General features: G+C 24.2%; 2 protein-coding genes across 4 annotated transcripts in view; both read right to left on the bottom strand.

Moving 5' to 3' along the window:
* LOC129618789 (leucine-rich repeat flightless-interacting protein 2) overlaps window positions 1–17,159 on the bottom strand; it is a 74,987-nt gene that overhangs the window by 28,438 nt on the left and 29,390 nt on the right. The window lies entirely within an intron of this gene.
* On the bottom strand, window positions 1,165–2,347 carry LOC129618791 (histone H3.3A-like). The gene has a single exon (XM_055533791.1). The coding sequence runs from the start codon at window positions 2,040–2,042 to the stop codon at window positions 1,428–1,430; it is 615 nt and encodes a 204-aa protein (XP_055389766.1). The 5' UTR covers window positions 2,043–2,347; the 3' UTR covers window positions 1,165–1,427.

The following is a 17,159-nucleotide window of genomic DNA, read 5'->3' as shown; positions in this document are numbered from 1 at the left end:
TTTAAAACATTGTAATAATTGTGAATCCTTTGAAATTATTGTAGTTATACAATATAAAATACAATTCTAAGGACCTCATTTTGAATCCCATCTTTTAAATTGCCTATGTAATTTATGTAATCTAGAAACCTATCCAGTTTATGTAATTTGCAAGTGAGGTGAGGAGAATTTCTTTAGTTGTAGCTTGTTTCAAAACATTCATACAAAATTCAGCACTTTGAGCCTTGAAGATAACAAGTTTAATCACTAATATTTTAAAATTTTTATAAGAAATTTAATTGCAAAATGAGTAATGTTTTAAAAAAGTAGAAATCTATTTTAATAAGGAATTTTGAGAAAAGCTATAAAAAAGAATATTTATGAATAAATAAAGTTTTAAAATTAATATTATTATTGGCATAATACATATTTACAGAGTTATTATTCTTTAAATAACTTAATTACATACCTATATAAGTATCAGTAAATTTAATTTAATTATTTGTTGCATTGAGCTATTATTGTGTACCAGCATAGATGTTACCTACATATAAGATGTTACAACTTACAATTTTTTTGTTCAAAATGCAAAAATTTATACAATTTTTAACTTGTTTATCAGTTCCTATATATTTCTACAAACTATATAGAACATCATTCTTCCGGATTAAAAAATATGTTTAGGTAGGTAGGTACCTACTTACAAGTGTAACTTCTACATAGAAATGTGAACTTGAAAATTTCCGTATTTGGTTGCTCATTGAGATTATCATGTGTTGAATTGTAATTATTACAATTTTAAAATTAAACGGACACAAATAGGACGTGTTCAGATGATTATTGATATATTAAAACATGGATTTGGTAGACGCACTTATTATATTAGTCGCATGATTTGAAATTATATATATTATTAAAAAATATTCCGGTTTGCAATATAAAATTTCGAATTTCTAAATTAACTTTATTCTGAAAATCTTAAAATTTTTGAATAACAACCTATTACGTCAAGTGTCGCATCTAACCGAATGTGGGTGATTGATTCATTACATACATATGCATTTAGATTTTTCACCTACAAAAAAAAAACGAATGAAATTAATTCATTTCAAAAAATTAAAATTGGTTTAAGAGACTTTGAGACGATGGCTGAAAAAGAAAACGTTTAAAATTAAAAAATTCATAATTAAAATATTAATCCTTTATTACAATTCAATTTTATATTAAAAATCCATATAAAGAGTACAATACTTCTGAATGCACATCTAACTAAACTATAAAAAAAAAAATAAAATAAAAACAAACTGGGCTTTCTACCCAACCTAAATCTAAAAACATGATGTAACATTACAAAAAAAAAATAGAAACAAACATTAAACAAAGTTTGTTGTAAGTTCACACATAATGTATGTTTGTGGGTGTATACATACATAATTTAGAATTTAGATTCAATAATATGATCTGTCACCCCTTATTCTTAATGCCAAATTTATATCACTTGGCATTATTGTTACTCTTTTGGCATGTATAGCACATAAATTGGTATCTTCAAATAATCCAACCAAATATGCTTCACTTGCTTCTTGTAAAGCACTCAAGGCTGCATTTTGAAATCTTATATTATGTTTAAAACTAGTTGTAATTTCTCGAACTAAACGTTGAAATGGTAATTTTCTTATTAACAATTCAGTACTTTTTTGATATCGACGAATCTCACGTAATGCTACAGTACCTGGCCTATATCTTCGACGATATTTTATTTCAGAATTCTCATTTACAAGTTTTTTACCTGTTATAGCTGCTTTGGGTTTGGCCACAACTTTCTTTTTGCCTTGATCTTTAGATGAATTCGGTTCACTTGAAATACTGCGACTTCTTGTAAAATGATCACTACCATTTTTTTCACCACTTCCTCCATGAATTATTGTAAAATAATTACCATTTTCAGGTTTAACTTTAACTGGTTGTGAAATAATCGTCTTATGATGTTGACGCTTTGCCTCCAAAATTTTAGAATGTTTTCCACCAGTTGATTTTCTTGCAGTTTGTTTTGTACGTACCATAATTGCTTTTTTATTTTTCTTATATCAAAAAAAAAATCTTTATTTTTATTTTCTTTTTTAATTCAATTCTTAATTTTTTTTTTTCTGCACCCTTTTAGATTTTGTTTATTATATGGGTTATATTAGCCGATTATATCAACAACCAACAAATTAATTACTTTTTGCTTTCAGAAGCATAAAAAATATGGCAAATTCTTATGAATTCTCAAACTTATTACGTCTTACTTTAGAAAAAAAAAACAAAATATATACTGATTTTGTCTTTCTCATATAAAATTAAAAAGCTTTTAAATATACGTTTTGTTATCTTTTTCTCTCACATGTAAAAACAAATATATGATTAATATTTCCCGTTTTTTTTGCTAAAAATGCACTCTCTCTCATTGTTTTTAAATTATTCTTTAAATCATTTCATTTCACTTTATTTATTATCAAACAATTTTTAGTTCAATTTCTGTTGTTTTGGTTTTTAATGTTCAAAAAGTTGAAATTGAAATTGAATAGAACAAAATGTTCAACACCAAAACAAAACAAGAGAGAAAAATATTTTAAAACAGTCTTACCAACAACTCTGAAATTAATCATCAAATTAAGAATTATTGAATTTAGCTTATTTTTTTGAACATAAAAAAGCTTGTTAATTAGTTTGAATGAAACAATAATATGTGTGTATATATGTATGTAAGAAGGTATGGTACGTATGTATGCATGTATGTACTACTGGAATTTGGTTTTATTACTTTTCAATAGATATTGTTTCGATCATTTAGAAGAAATTTTGAATTTAAATTGTAATTACATATTGTGTTTTTTTGACATATGTACATATATACATACTAAAGAATACTATTTATTCATGAGAACAACTTATAAAATTAAATAATTATGTTTTCTTTTTTGTTACAAAGAAGAAAATGGCATATCTCATTTTAAGCGATTTTATAATAAAGCCCAAAAAAACCTCATATTTTTTTATCTTGTTCTTTTAGTGACTCTTAAGGGGAAATAACTTGAGATATGTAAGGCTTTAAATTTTTATGAATATTAACCTGAAGGTTCATAAGAACAATAATAAGAATATGGCAGTTCTTGAATTTTCGAAATTGACATATGTACATGCATTCGCATATAAAATATCATAAACAAACATAATATAAAACTTTTAATTTTCTTTTCAATGTTGAAAACTGATAAGAGAAGTAAAAACAAAGACTCATGAGCTAGAGTAAATAGAATGAAAGCAAAATGCCAGTGGTAGATAAGAAAAATCAACTTCTTAAAAAAAAGCAAAAGTAGGCAACCACAATTATTGTATTTACTTAATTAGAATTTTTAGTTTGTTATTCATAGGGTAAAGGCACAAGTATCTGATCAGTTTGTATGTATGTACATTCTTTATATTTAGGTTTATTCTATTTTTATTTTAATAATAAAATAATTGTTTAACTTTTATATTTATACCTATAAATTTCAATATTTTTATATCGAAAATATTGAAATTTATTTTCTCAATTTAGCTGGAATCAGTACATCATTTTAAGAAATTGAAAATTAAAGAAATTTTTCTGAAAATTATTATTTTGTGTTTTAGTATTTTAAAATATACAAATTGTAAACAAAATTCAATAAGTATATAAAACTAAATTTTTTCCACATTTTTTATATCTGTAAACCACACTTTAGTGCACCACCTCCTATAATGTTTCCAAAAAAAATTTCTTATCCGGAAATTCATTTAAACGATTCAAATAAATCAATAACAATAAAAAAAGGAAAAATTAATTATTTAATAAAATATAAATTAGCTTGTATTTCTGCATTTGTAGCGCAACTTTTTACATTAGGAATTTTTTTGCAAACAGATGGCGCTGACTAAAAGAAAAAGAAGTGGCGCTTCCGCAAGCGAAATTTATTTAAGCGTTCAAAATATAATATAACTATAAAATAATATAATATCAATAAAATTTTCTGTGAGATGTGATCAAAGCTGCTCAAAATAAAAAATTTACATTGTAAGCGGAGCGGGGAAGCATTAGAAGCGTTGTCGACTGCCCTATTTGTTTTGCAATAATTAGAAGATTTTTTTTAGAAAAAAAGGTACAGTTTCAACAATTTTTTTTAAACAATTGATTTTAAATTTATTTTTTGAAAAAATTATAATTTTAATAAAAGCAAAGCAGCATTCGGCACTAAATCCTGTCGGACACTACCCTACTCTTAATACTTTCATTCTTACAAATTCTTAAAGTTTTAAGAATTTTTTTTTTGTTTTTTACTGAAATCTTTGCCAAAATTGTTGTTTATACCTACATACGTATATATTAATTCTCAGGCTAACATAAAACTCTAGTATGTATTTAGTAATGTTATATTTCAAAAGTTTTAATAAAATATTATTGCGGTTTTTTGTGGAAAAAAAAGGCAATTCCTCAACTAACACGCATAAAACTATTTTATGTAGAAACGCACAAAGAATATGAATTATGAAAATTATAATTTAAATATTTTTGAAAAATAAATAGCAAAAATTAAAAACTCATTCTAAAAATACAAAAATATGAACTGTAAAAAGAATACTATTAAAATAGCTAATTAAAATTTTGTACCTATAAATTTACGGAAATTAACTTTTGCATTTTTAATTTGTATTCTCAACACATTTGTATTTAAGTTAAAGAATAAGTTTATTTCACAAAACCTGGACGCATACTCTTGTGTTTCTCATAAGTACATAGCTATGTAAAAAAAAAAAAGTAAAACGTCCTGCTAATCACCGAAATTTCTAAAATTCCCAATTTCTTTTAATTACTTAAAAAAATATTTATATTTAATAAATCTAATTTAATATTTAAAAGTTGGTACTTAATTGTTTAAAAGAACTTAAAATAGACGTTCTTTGTATTAAAAAAGCATATGTTTTTAGGTATGTATGTTTGCATTTCTACAATCTATACAAATATAAACGCGTAAATTTTTAGAAGCAAAAAAACAAATGATCGATTTTCACTTACATTTATCCAAGTTCCTTTAACTGCAACACCACCACACTTTAAAAATGCATGAATTTCAAGACAATCACTTAATGATGGGCCCCATTGTTTTTCAAATTTACCAATAACTGGACTTTCTAATTTTAATTGTACCATTTTTCTTTTAAATGTTACTCAAATATAATATTCGAAAAATAACTAAAAATTTAATTGAGCAAGTCCTGTGTTTTTCCTTTAATCTCGAATTCACAACACAATAAAAAATTTTAAAAAAATTTTTCCTCTATTCCACAATTTTAAAAAATTACAATCAAATATGATTATAAATTAAAAGAAAAATCATAATTTTTCACACTTTTAGAGCATTTTGGAACCCCAATTAATTAAAAATTAAAATTTGCTCAAAAATATCCTTTTTGTTATATTTTCTTTATTTTTATAAGAGAAATCGATTTTCCAATTTTCTTTTAAAAATTTTTATTCCTTATTTTTTTTTTTCTTTTAGTTTTTCTTTTCTATATTCTGGTCTTTTGAATACCATAACAATTTTAAGACTACATGAATTTTCAATCAAACCACGTATTTTATTTGGAATTTTTCAGGATAGAAAATTCTAAATGTGTACATACTCCAGAATTTATAATATACAATCGTGTAAATTATGCAAGTAAGTACATAATTATGTATGTTTGTGTATTTAAGAAGTTTTCCAAAATTATATCATAAGTGTGTATATATACAAATGTTATATGTACACAATAAATACACTCAATATAATTATTATAATGTGTATAAGAATAAGATAAACAGGAGTGCACAATAAATATATGACATTATTACTTTTTGTATATACATATGTATATATACACAAATTTTTATTAACTAGTGTACACACACACATATGCGATTATATTAAAATGGATAATATATAATTATATATATTGATATATTTATGTATATATTTATAGATATATATATATATATAGATATATATATATATATAGATGTGTATTCAAATCGACATTATATAGTAATTTTTTTTCATATATACATAATCAGATTATGTATAGGTATACAAAATAATGTTCACATAAGTATATATGTACATATATGTAAATGAAATAATAAAAAATCATTTTTAAAAATAGGGTAACCATATGCTTAAAAGATGCTTAGATGATGATATTGCTTTGCTTATAACACCACTTAAATAATTTTATAGCTTAAAAATACATTTCCATGTATTCACAAAAATCATTCAATTCTAATATTATTCCTTCCCCTTATGCCGTATACTATAAACATAATTATAACATGTACTGCATAAAAAGTTTCAATGCAATTGAATATCGCTGGCAAATGAAGATCTAAATACTAAAATTTTCAAAGTTGACTTTTTTATTTAAATTTTTTTTTTCTACGCCACTACTCTGCTTGTTGCATGCGACTAGTTTTTTTCAAAGAAAAAATGCATTTTCGTTTTTGCAAAACACTCAAAGGCTCGAAAATCTCAGTTTATAAAGAGGGTTATAGAAGAGAATAATTGTTTTTGAATTTATATTAATCATTTGCCCGTTAAAAATAAAGGACGTTAAAATTTATTGGCATCATTTTTATTACATACACTTTAAAAAAGTGATAAGTAAGTACATGTATTTATGTGAGTTATAAAAAATCTATGTTAAATTTTTACTGAAATGACAAAAACGGAATACTTTTTTCATATTCTTTGATAATTAAAAAATTTAATTTTTATCAAAATTTAATTCATTCTAAATATTCTTCGTACTTTTTAAATATAAAAAATCACTTCACTCCAAATAAAAATATTAGATTAAATAGTTCAATATATCGGTGTAATAGAATAAGTAACTAAGACTAGAATAACTAAAATTTATAGAATGTACTGAATTATTGACGTTTTAAAATGGTCACTTTATTAAATTTACAAAATTTTATATTCTATTCATAGATACTTGTCCATACATACGTATGTACACATTTATATAATAGTATGTAACTATGTCTACATTTTCATTTGTTTGTAACACATTATATAGGTATACATTTCCTTTTCTTTTTTAAATTGCAGTTATCAATGATTATTGCAGTTTGACGACATAATTTAAAGTACGGCAATGCACATACTTACATACATACCTACTTGTATTTGACTATATTTGTATTATGACGTGAAAAATTCAACTATGAATGCATCCTCTATTTAAAACCTATGTATGTATATGTGTAGAAATGTAAATATGTACAAAAAATACCATATGAAAAACTGTCAAAAGTACAAACATAATTTCAGACAGGAATCATGCGCAATAAAGAGCCAAAAAAATGCCGGTAGAACAAAAAAAAAAAAACAAAAAAAAAAAATGTTAAACAAAAAAAATGAAAAAGAAAGCAGGAAAATTACAAGAATTAAAAAATAAAAATTTTCTAAAACAAAAAACAATTAAAAATTTAAATAGAAAAAGGAAGAAGAAAAAAAAAAAGAAGAGAGAAAAAATTAGGGGTTCTATAAATAAGTTTTTTGATTTTAAAAATGGGATGGAATAAAAAAATGGGAAATTTCAATATAGAATTTTGTTTTTTTTTTTTATTTTGCACAAAGTTCATTTTACGACCTCCTTTAAAAGGTGAATTACCCTTTATTGAAATAATGTACACACATACATAAGGTACATACATACTTAGGCTTTTGTCTGCATTGAAACTCGTTTTTCTTTTTAATGAACTGCATCGATAATTTATTATACATACCTACATATACATACATATGATATGTTTTTCTTTGAACGTTTTGTAGGTCATTTAGAACAAATCCAATAATTTAATTAAAAATTTATTAAAAAAATAAATTGCAAAAAATTTCCAAATTTCAACGTTTTGAAAAAACAAAAAAATTTTTCTTTATTAGCAATAAATTTCCATTAGAAATTGTAATTCTACTCTTGCTAGGAATTAGAAAAGAACTCAACTTCAGTCATTTAACATTAAAGCACTTATTGAATTATTAAACAAAAAAAATGTATACTCAATACATAATTGCAACACAAAATTCTTTTAAAAAAAACGTCAGCAACACTTATCGAATCGAATAGTTTGAAAAGTAATACTAATTCATAATAAAACACAAGTGAATGGAAATGCCATATATATGTATATATATGTATATATATATAATATATCTACCAGGTCAGAGAACTGAAATAATTTTCCAAAGTATTCCGAAGTAAAAAAAATTTACAAAAACAATTGTTTTTAGTTCTAAATTTTCTTCAATTTAGTAATCAGTAAAGCTAATTTTGGAGCGGAGAGACACATGTACTCATATGCCCATATTAAACTAATGTAGGTCTTATATATCAAATAATAAATCAGCTCATTGACCGATTTAATTATACCTTTGTTAAAATATAAGATTATTCTAAAACTTTTGTACTTTGAGGAAAATATTTTAAGCGTTATTACAACGTGTATTATTGTAATTACGGTATTACAACATAGGTTTTAATACATTCTTATTTACGGATTTTATTATCCGTAAATTTTCCAATTAGCATTTTTAATCATATTTTTTGATGAAACGTAGACACATAACGAAAAATATACATAAGCTTATTGTTTTGTATAGGTACATAAAAGTTTTCTTTCTATCCTAAAGTTTTACTTACACATTCTATTAGAAACTGGAATATAAAGAATATATTTTTAGAGAGTCCCGATTCCGATATTTTATTTTCAAATATTTCATACATAATATTCAAACGAGAAGAGAATGTGCAACGGTAAGTTTTTTTTCTTCTCATTTTTATCTATTTTTAATGTTCGACTTTCTTTAAGGTATTGAGCATAAATTATGTATGTATACATTATGTGTATACGGTACCTTAATATGTTTTTCTTTCCCCATTTTATTCTTATAGTATTCGCATTGATTACGGTGTTAAAAAAACAAAAATAAAATTTACAATAGAAAAGAAGCGCACCTACCCTCTATAAAATAAATTTTTACATGTTCACAATATCGTATATATACATTTTTACATATTATGTATGCACATATTCGAATATGGTTTACATATCTACTGTACATAAGGTTATTCAATATTTTTTTTAAAAGTTATATTATACTAATGTATGTCAAAAATTTTAAATATGGAAAAAAACTTAAACAATCGTCAATTGCGTTAGCAACCTATATTGTTATTTATGACATTTGCGTTAAAGCGCTTTAAAATCCAAATATCAATTGCCAGCAGTTGAAATAATAAACAATTTCCTATTACTAAATTAGTATAGATTTGAAAAGGCAGTTATAATAAAGGGTACCTTCCTATTTAACATGAAAATATTTTGTGCAATGGGTATTTTACGCTTTTCTATTAATATTTTTCTATCATAAAAGTTTCAAAAAATTTATTAGGGACACAAATCATTTGATATGAATTGGTTTGCGTTTAGAATAATAATGACTTTTATTATAAAAACAATTTTATCCGATCATCATTTATCGATTATTGGCTCTCTTTTATCGTATATAATAATTTTTTCGGGATAATTGCAAATATTGAAATTTTTACGGTAAAAATCACAAGTTACTTAGTCATTCGATAAGTAAAGATGCATTAAAGAAGAATCTAATTTTTAAAAATTTTTTTTAATTGAATAATCTTATATATCGTATATAATCCTAGCGTATACATGACATAAGTATTTATGTATCCTAAATAGTTCATGTGTGCATTATGTGCATACATCATATTGATGTCATTAAAAATATCGAATGAATAGTGACAAACAGTGCGAAACCCCCCTATAAGTTTTTTTAATATAATATTTTTTTGTCATTTCAAAGTGTTTATATGTGTGTACGGACAAATATACAAATTCTTCTGCAAATACATACGTAAATATATTTATATGCAACTATATTTTCTGAGTTTAAATGAATGATTTAAATCTTAAATGGATGTTCTTTGACAAAAATAAGACTACACAAAATAAAAAAATAAAAAGAAAAAACGAAATGAAGTGGCGCTGTCCTGTTAAGTGTTGTATGGCTGCAAACAAAAATTTATGCATGAATTTTTACATTTACATTTTTATGTTTACATATAATTAAGTATACTTATAAAAGAACAGAACAGAATATTGTGTAAGTACAGAGACACATTTTTTAATTGACAAAATTTAGTATTGATACTTTTAAATAAGACTATTTTATTAATAAATGCTGAATGCAGCAACTATAATAATGGACTTAGGACTCAGGCAGATATGTTTGATTGCTTATCATATTCAAGCGTGGACACGGGAAACTTTATTATCGCCTGCAATTCAGCAATCAAACAGTTTGTAATTTTTTACAAACTGATTGCAATTTTTATTTAACGCGCTTGATTTTAATTAACGCAATAGTTAAATTGCTTAGACGTACACTTAACAGTTTTACAGTCAAGTAGTAATTGCAAAATTACAAATTGCATGTCCGCCTGAGCCCTTAGTTATCCCTTTTAGGACAGCATTCCATAATGTTTAAGAAAGTTTTAAAAGAAAAAAAAATTAACAACTAGCTTTCAACAAGGATCAGTTTGTGTTTTATATTTTGCTTATTTAATCAGGAACTCCAAATCTTTAAAATAACAATTAATAAAACTTCATGTTAATATGTTAGTAAATTTAATTTAATAGGTTGTGTTAAATTGGTGGATTGGTTTTAGAATGAATCGAAGAGCACTTAGTAGAATCGCCACTGATGGAAATACATAGATCTCTTTCGAAATAAAAATTAATAATCTTACTCGTATACGCCTAGTTTAAAATATAATTTTGTTAGATTAAAATTTTAAATTTAACTGTTTACATAGTATATTGAACAATACTTATACATTCAACTTAAAAGTGTTAATTTCAGAATAGTGTAGCGGAGCATTTACAGCTTTCATTACCGTATAATTCTGATAAGTAGTCAATCCTATTTACTAACTTCCCCTCTTGAAATGTTACCAACAGAATAATCTGTTGATTCTGAACAATTTTGAATAAAAATAAGGGTATATGTATACATATTTGAGTACAATATTCGTTAATACATGCTTAACACAATATGTAAATTCAAAAATACATATACTTATGTATGTAGAAAAAAATACATTATGTCTTAGGAGAAAAAATACATTATGTTTTACATTTCTACAATATCAAAAAGAAAAAGTAATGGCGTAAGGCATTATACGACACACTCATCTTTTTTCGTAAAAATGAAAATCATTTTGTCTAGACGGAAGTTGGCGTGTACAAAAATTAGAAAAAAATAAGCAAAAAATTATGATAAAATATTAGACTAATACACACTTACTTTGAGTATATTTAGTATATTTCTAATATTATAACAAGATAAATTACTATATTATATACTTATATACATATATAAGTATATACTATATGCATATATATACAATAATGAAAAATTTGTTAGTAACAAAAGTTTGTAAATTTTGAAATAAGAAAATAAATTTCATTATTTTAGTAACATAATGGAGTTTTGAGTATTTGAGTACGTATGTATGTATGTATATATATTTAAGTCATAAATGTCCTAAACCCTTTCGTATATCAAACCTGTGTATAATTATGTTATTATAGAATTAAAACTAGGGTGAGTATCGTGAGAGCACCGGCTGAGAATCATCAAATTTAATAAACTATTAAAATTGCTAATTACGAAAATTTACCTTCCCGAAAAAGTCTAAAGTAATATTGTGCCTATGGTATCAAAAGGGTTAAAATGCTTACACTAGTGACGCGGAGTATCAAAACATTATCGAAATTTTTCATTATCGAAATTTTCAATTATCAAAACATTATCGAAATTTGACGACGAGTTATACACTATCAAAGATATGCCACAATGTTTGTGGAAAAAAAATGAGAGAATTGAGAGGCACTGTTCTATTGAATTATATATACGTACATATACATGTAGATATGTATATGAAAAGTTGACCACCCAAAAGTATTTTACAAAATTAATTTGTAATATTTTATTTTTAATATATGTAAGTACAAATTAAAAATAAGTATTTGAACAAAATTATGCATTCAGAACAGAATCAAAAATTATAACTAAATGTACAAGTTTGTAAATATGTTTAATCTATACGAATATGTATACGAGTACTTTAGTGTATTACAAATAATTTATTTTTAAACTGATCTTCGGTACTTACAATCTTATGGTATATTTAATTATAATTTAGTATAATCTCATAGATAAAATAAATTAATGATTTAGACCGTAATTTTGAAATAAAATCTTAAATAGAATTTTTAACACAATCTAAAATTGTAAAATTTTTTAAAGAGAAAAAAGATTCAAGTGCATGGCAACAAATAAAACTAAAATTCTTTAAAATGCACTCCACTATTCAAAATTACTTTAATTCTTCTTGTTGAAAAATTAAAATGAGAAAAACAAAGTATAATAAGCAAATGTTAACATTGCAACTTTTCTAAATTTAGATTTATATTAAAAAAAATTTGCAACCCTATTGCAACCCAAGAAGAAAATTCCTAGGTCCCCTTTTATATCTCGTCAAATCCTCTCAATTATAAAAGAAAAAAATGTGCATGCACATACATACATATACTTGTACTTAGTCATTAAAATGATGGAATAAGTATAAAATGGTTAAACAAGATCATTTATGTAACATTAATATGCATACATACATACATACATTTGTTATCATACATGCATTTAAACAAATTCCTTTTTCCAAATAAGAAATAGAAAAGAAAGAAATCTATTTTAAGAATAAGTTGGAGAAAAAAAAAGAAGGAAAATGAAAAATGTCTAGGATTTTTGCTACTTTTAGATTGTAAAAAAAATGATGATCGAAAATATTTTGAAAAAAATATTACTTATATAAAACATGCTAAATTCTGTCTAGTAGTTTATTTGCAATAGCAATTTAAACTCTTCAATCATATGAGCACATAGTTAGGAATTTAAAATAATAAAATTGTTACCATTCGAATATTATTATTTGAAGAAATTAAGCACTCATGTCTGAGATCTTTAAAAATCCGAATTAAAGTAATTTACAATTCGGTACATAAGCACTGCAGTTATTAAAATATATATTAGAAAAGTATTCCCATGCGATTTGATAACCGTGATAATTACAAATCTCGTAAAGCACACGACCAAATCGCAAAATATTTTTGCTGAATAATATTGAGAAATTCCTAATAATGTATTCTTATTCATTGGACGAAAAATTTTTACAAGATAATATAAAAAAGCTTTTTAAACAATTATTTCTTCAAATTACTTACGTAAATAAAAAGTAGGAACCCCGTAGTTATTGTGACTTAAAAAATACAAATTCATATGCCTCACTGCATTCAATGCGCTCAGTAAAAAGAGAACATTAAATTCGTACCGACATCACTTAAGTAATAAATATATCTCTATGTGTGCAGCAGTTAAAGTCAAATTTGAAATACAAACTAAATAGTTTTTTTTTTTGCTGAAAGTGTCGTTTTCATATGATTTTTTTATAATCAATAGAACGGACCGAAAATGAGATAAACGAGTGGAATGGAACGGAAAGTTCACAAAATTTTTAATAGTCCAATGCCATTTTACTGTATTACTATAAAAAAGTTTGAAAATAAATCTTTCTTATTTTCTTAAATATATTTTATCTATACTTCTTACGCCTCCTTCTGATATGTAGATTTTTATCATACTTCGACACTCGCTTCTAGGATTTATTACAATATTTAACAAAATTACTTATATATTAATATGAGATATGAAAGAAGATACCCTTCGTCACAGTAACTCCTCCTGGAAATAAAAATCTAGCAGATAAAGATATCACTATTACCGAAAAATTTCACTTGAACCAAATTAATCACTTATCAAATTATCACTTGAATCATAAAAGAAGTACATATTTAAAATTTTAAATTTTGTATGAAAAGGGCTTTATTCTGAGAAGCCAAATACCAATTAAGTAGATATTGTACCTTAAAAAATTTTAAAATTTTGCTATAAGTAAAGACATAATAAACAATTATTGTAAATTGGTTTGTGTTCACAATAATAATATCGGAATGTTTTGCCATATCCCATATCGCTTTTTATGATTGGTACCTTAATTATTGGTACTTTTTTAAAAACTCATTTGGACACAATTTGCAAAGGTCATGAATACTTTTTGACGCTAGCGTCATAAATTCACGGTTTTACTGCTAACGCAAATTACTTATTGTCAATTAGACAATAATTATTGTCATTTTTAATCATTAAAAATTACTGATTTCGATGTAAAAAGAAACGATAAAATATAAATAATAAACAGGTATAACATACAGGGATAGTAAATAATAAACAGGTAAGAAAAAAAAAGACTTTTATTTATAAATTATAAAATATCAACTGACAAAAGTACTGCTTTATTTGTTATAAACATTTGGGTTTGATTGAGGATGATCTAAGAAAGTACCATTCAATTCAAAGAACAAGGTGTAATATACTTACGAGTATGTTAGAAGTAGCGTTACAAATTAATGTGAGAGATTATTGAACTTTCACATTACCATTTTTTTTCACATTCCTATTTCTTTTATAATAAAAAATTTTTATTTTTAAATTAAAACAAAAATAATTCGAACACTCTTTGTCAATATATCAAATATTGGACAATTATTTTTTTGGTAACTATAGTGTAATTTATAACACTAAGTATGTTAATTTTTTTTTAAGATTTTTTTTTATATCTTTTTTACATGATATTTAACTCGTTGCATGTTGTTGAATTTTACAACTATATAAGTACAAAAAATGTACAAAGGTTCTTAAAAGGTAAATATAGAGAGTATTAAAAAAATAGAGAAAAATTCCTTTTCATTTATATTATTTAATTCCAGTCTTAAAATAGCCCCTCTTCTTACACTTAAAGTTATGAAAAAGTCTTTAAAATAATAAAAAAAAAGACCCCAAATATAATTTCTAAGTATTTTATGACTTTTTACTACATGCTATTAAACATCATCCCGCGATTTTCTTTAAAAATGAAAAAAAAAAATAAAATTACATTACTTATTTTGAATTAAAAAAAAAATTTTATATTATTGTAATTTCATATTTAAAATAGAAAAAAAAATATTAAACATTAATTGGGAAATAGAAAAATAATGCTACATTCATTTTACCTCATTTAATTGCAATAAAATGGAAAATGACTTTTTCCTTCTTTTCCCCCAAAAAATTTCAATACACATATACGCGAAAGACCACTTTTTCTTAAATGTCATTAATTTTCTTTTTGTTTTTAACATTTTTCCAAAAAAAAAAAAATATGAGAAAAAAAACCTAATAATTCTCACTCTGGCCGTTCGTTCGTCTGTCTATTTGTGTGTCTGTTTAAAAAAATTCTACATCCTTTAATATAGCAAACTGATATTTTATACACAAATAGACCTTTGCTAGAAACTTATTTTTTTAGAAGTAAATTTTTACCTAAAATTTATAGCTCCTCAGAGTCGTAAAAATGCCATTTTATGACTATTAAGTGTAACGAAACCACAAACATTATTTAAATCCCGCAAACGCAAAAGATGAGAATCATGCTTCTTCTATCGCGACACAGCACAGTTGAATATTAAAAAGCCAAAATGACTGCTCAAATTAATTTTTACCTAAGAAACGTTTTTCAAAAAATTTCCTTCTTGACGGCAATTTAGCAGCTTTTAGACATTAATCAATAATTTATTCCGCTAAAAAAATTTTTTATTCCATCTGAATCCATTCCCAAATAATCGACTCACAAAATTCGAAGAATTTAAATGTTCGGAACCTTATACTTCCTCGCCTGCGAACATTTCTAAATTTCTATAAAAGCGAAAAGATAACGGCAAAAAATGTCTTGACAAAAAGTATAATATTTAACTTAATTCACGCAATTAATTTTTGAATTCGACCAATATATTAAGGTCACTTTCAATTTTGTTTTTTGTCTCATTCTAAATGTATGCAATAAATTTGCATATATTTTGAATATAAATAAAAGTGATTCAAATAATTTCGTAGACTATGTTTTTTTAAGTCAGTATTTTCACTTCAGTTCAAGGGAAAAGTGCTTTTTTTTTTCAATCAATTCGTTTGATCCTACTTAATTTCTTCTAATATGGCAACAATATAATAAAAATAGGGTGGAATTTTATTATTAAGTATAAGTAGTATACTTTTTTTTTTACTTCTTTTAAAATCATATTCGAATATAATAAAATCACAATGATTGTCATTTGTGACTGACTATAGGTTGTATATATATATACCCGTGTGCTTAAGAATACATAAAAATATAATAAATGCATAAAAAGGGACCAACGACCCCTCTTTTCACTTATTTTAAAATAATGTAAGTAATAAAATTAAAAACAATAAAATAGGAACTTCCGAATAGGAAATTTGAAAAAAAAACTAGAGGAAAGAAAAACAAACTTTATAGCCCCCTCTAAAAATTAAAAAAAAAAAAATCTTTTAAAAATCTGAAAATTCTTTCATATTTTTTGTAAATATGTGCATATATAAAATTTTGTAAGTGTGTTTTGATTTGAAAATTTATGTAAAGCAAAAGGAAATATTGATGGTTATTTTGGATTTTTTCGGATTAAAGTTGACTTTTATTACACTGCAAATACATATATATTATATATATGGAGGGGGAACATATACGTGCATATTATTATTTCTATATAATTATTTTGTGCTTAATTTGAACTATTATATTACAGGCAAATATCAAAAGAAATATAAAACCAAAAACAATTCTATTTTATATAAAAATATAATTGAAATTTATATTTTTTTAATTATTTCCGGTCATATACTAAAGGTAAAACGAATTAAATTCTGAAATATTCAAAAGTTCGAGGTAAAATTCGGACATTAATTCGAATATTAAATGATATATTTTCGATATTTCATTCGATATTTTGCGAAATGCTTTACGAAGTTTAAATTTAAATTCAATCAAAATACTTTCAAAATTTTGCTCAAATTTTAGATTTCTCATCAATTTATTATTCCATAAGA

Source organism: Condylostylus longicornis, unplaced genomic scaffold, assembly GCF_029603195.1.
Source record: "Condylostylus longicornis isolate FDR11 unplaced genomic scaffold, ASM2960319v2 ptg000010l, whole genome shotgun sequence".
Classification (NCBI taxonomy): Eukaryota; Metazoa; Arthropoda; class Insecta; order Diptera; family Dolichopodidae; genus Condylostylus; species Condylostylus longicornis.
Note: the sequence above shows the minus strand (reverse complement) of the source record. Positions and strands in the feature narration are given on the sequence as shown.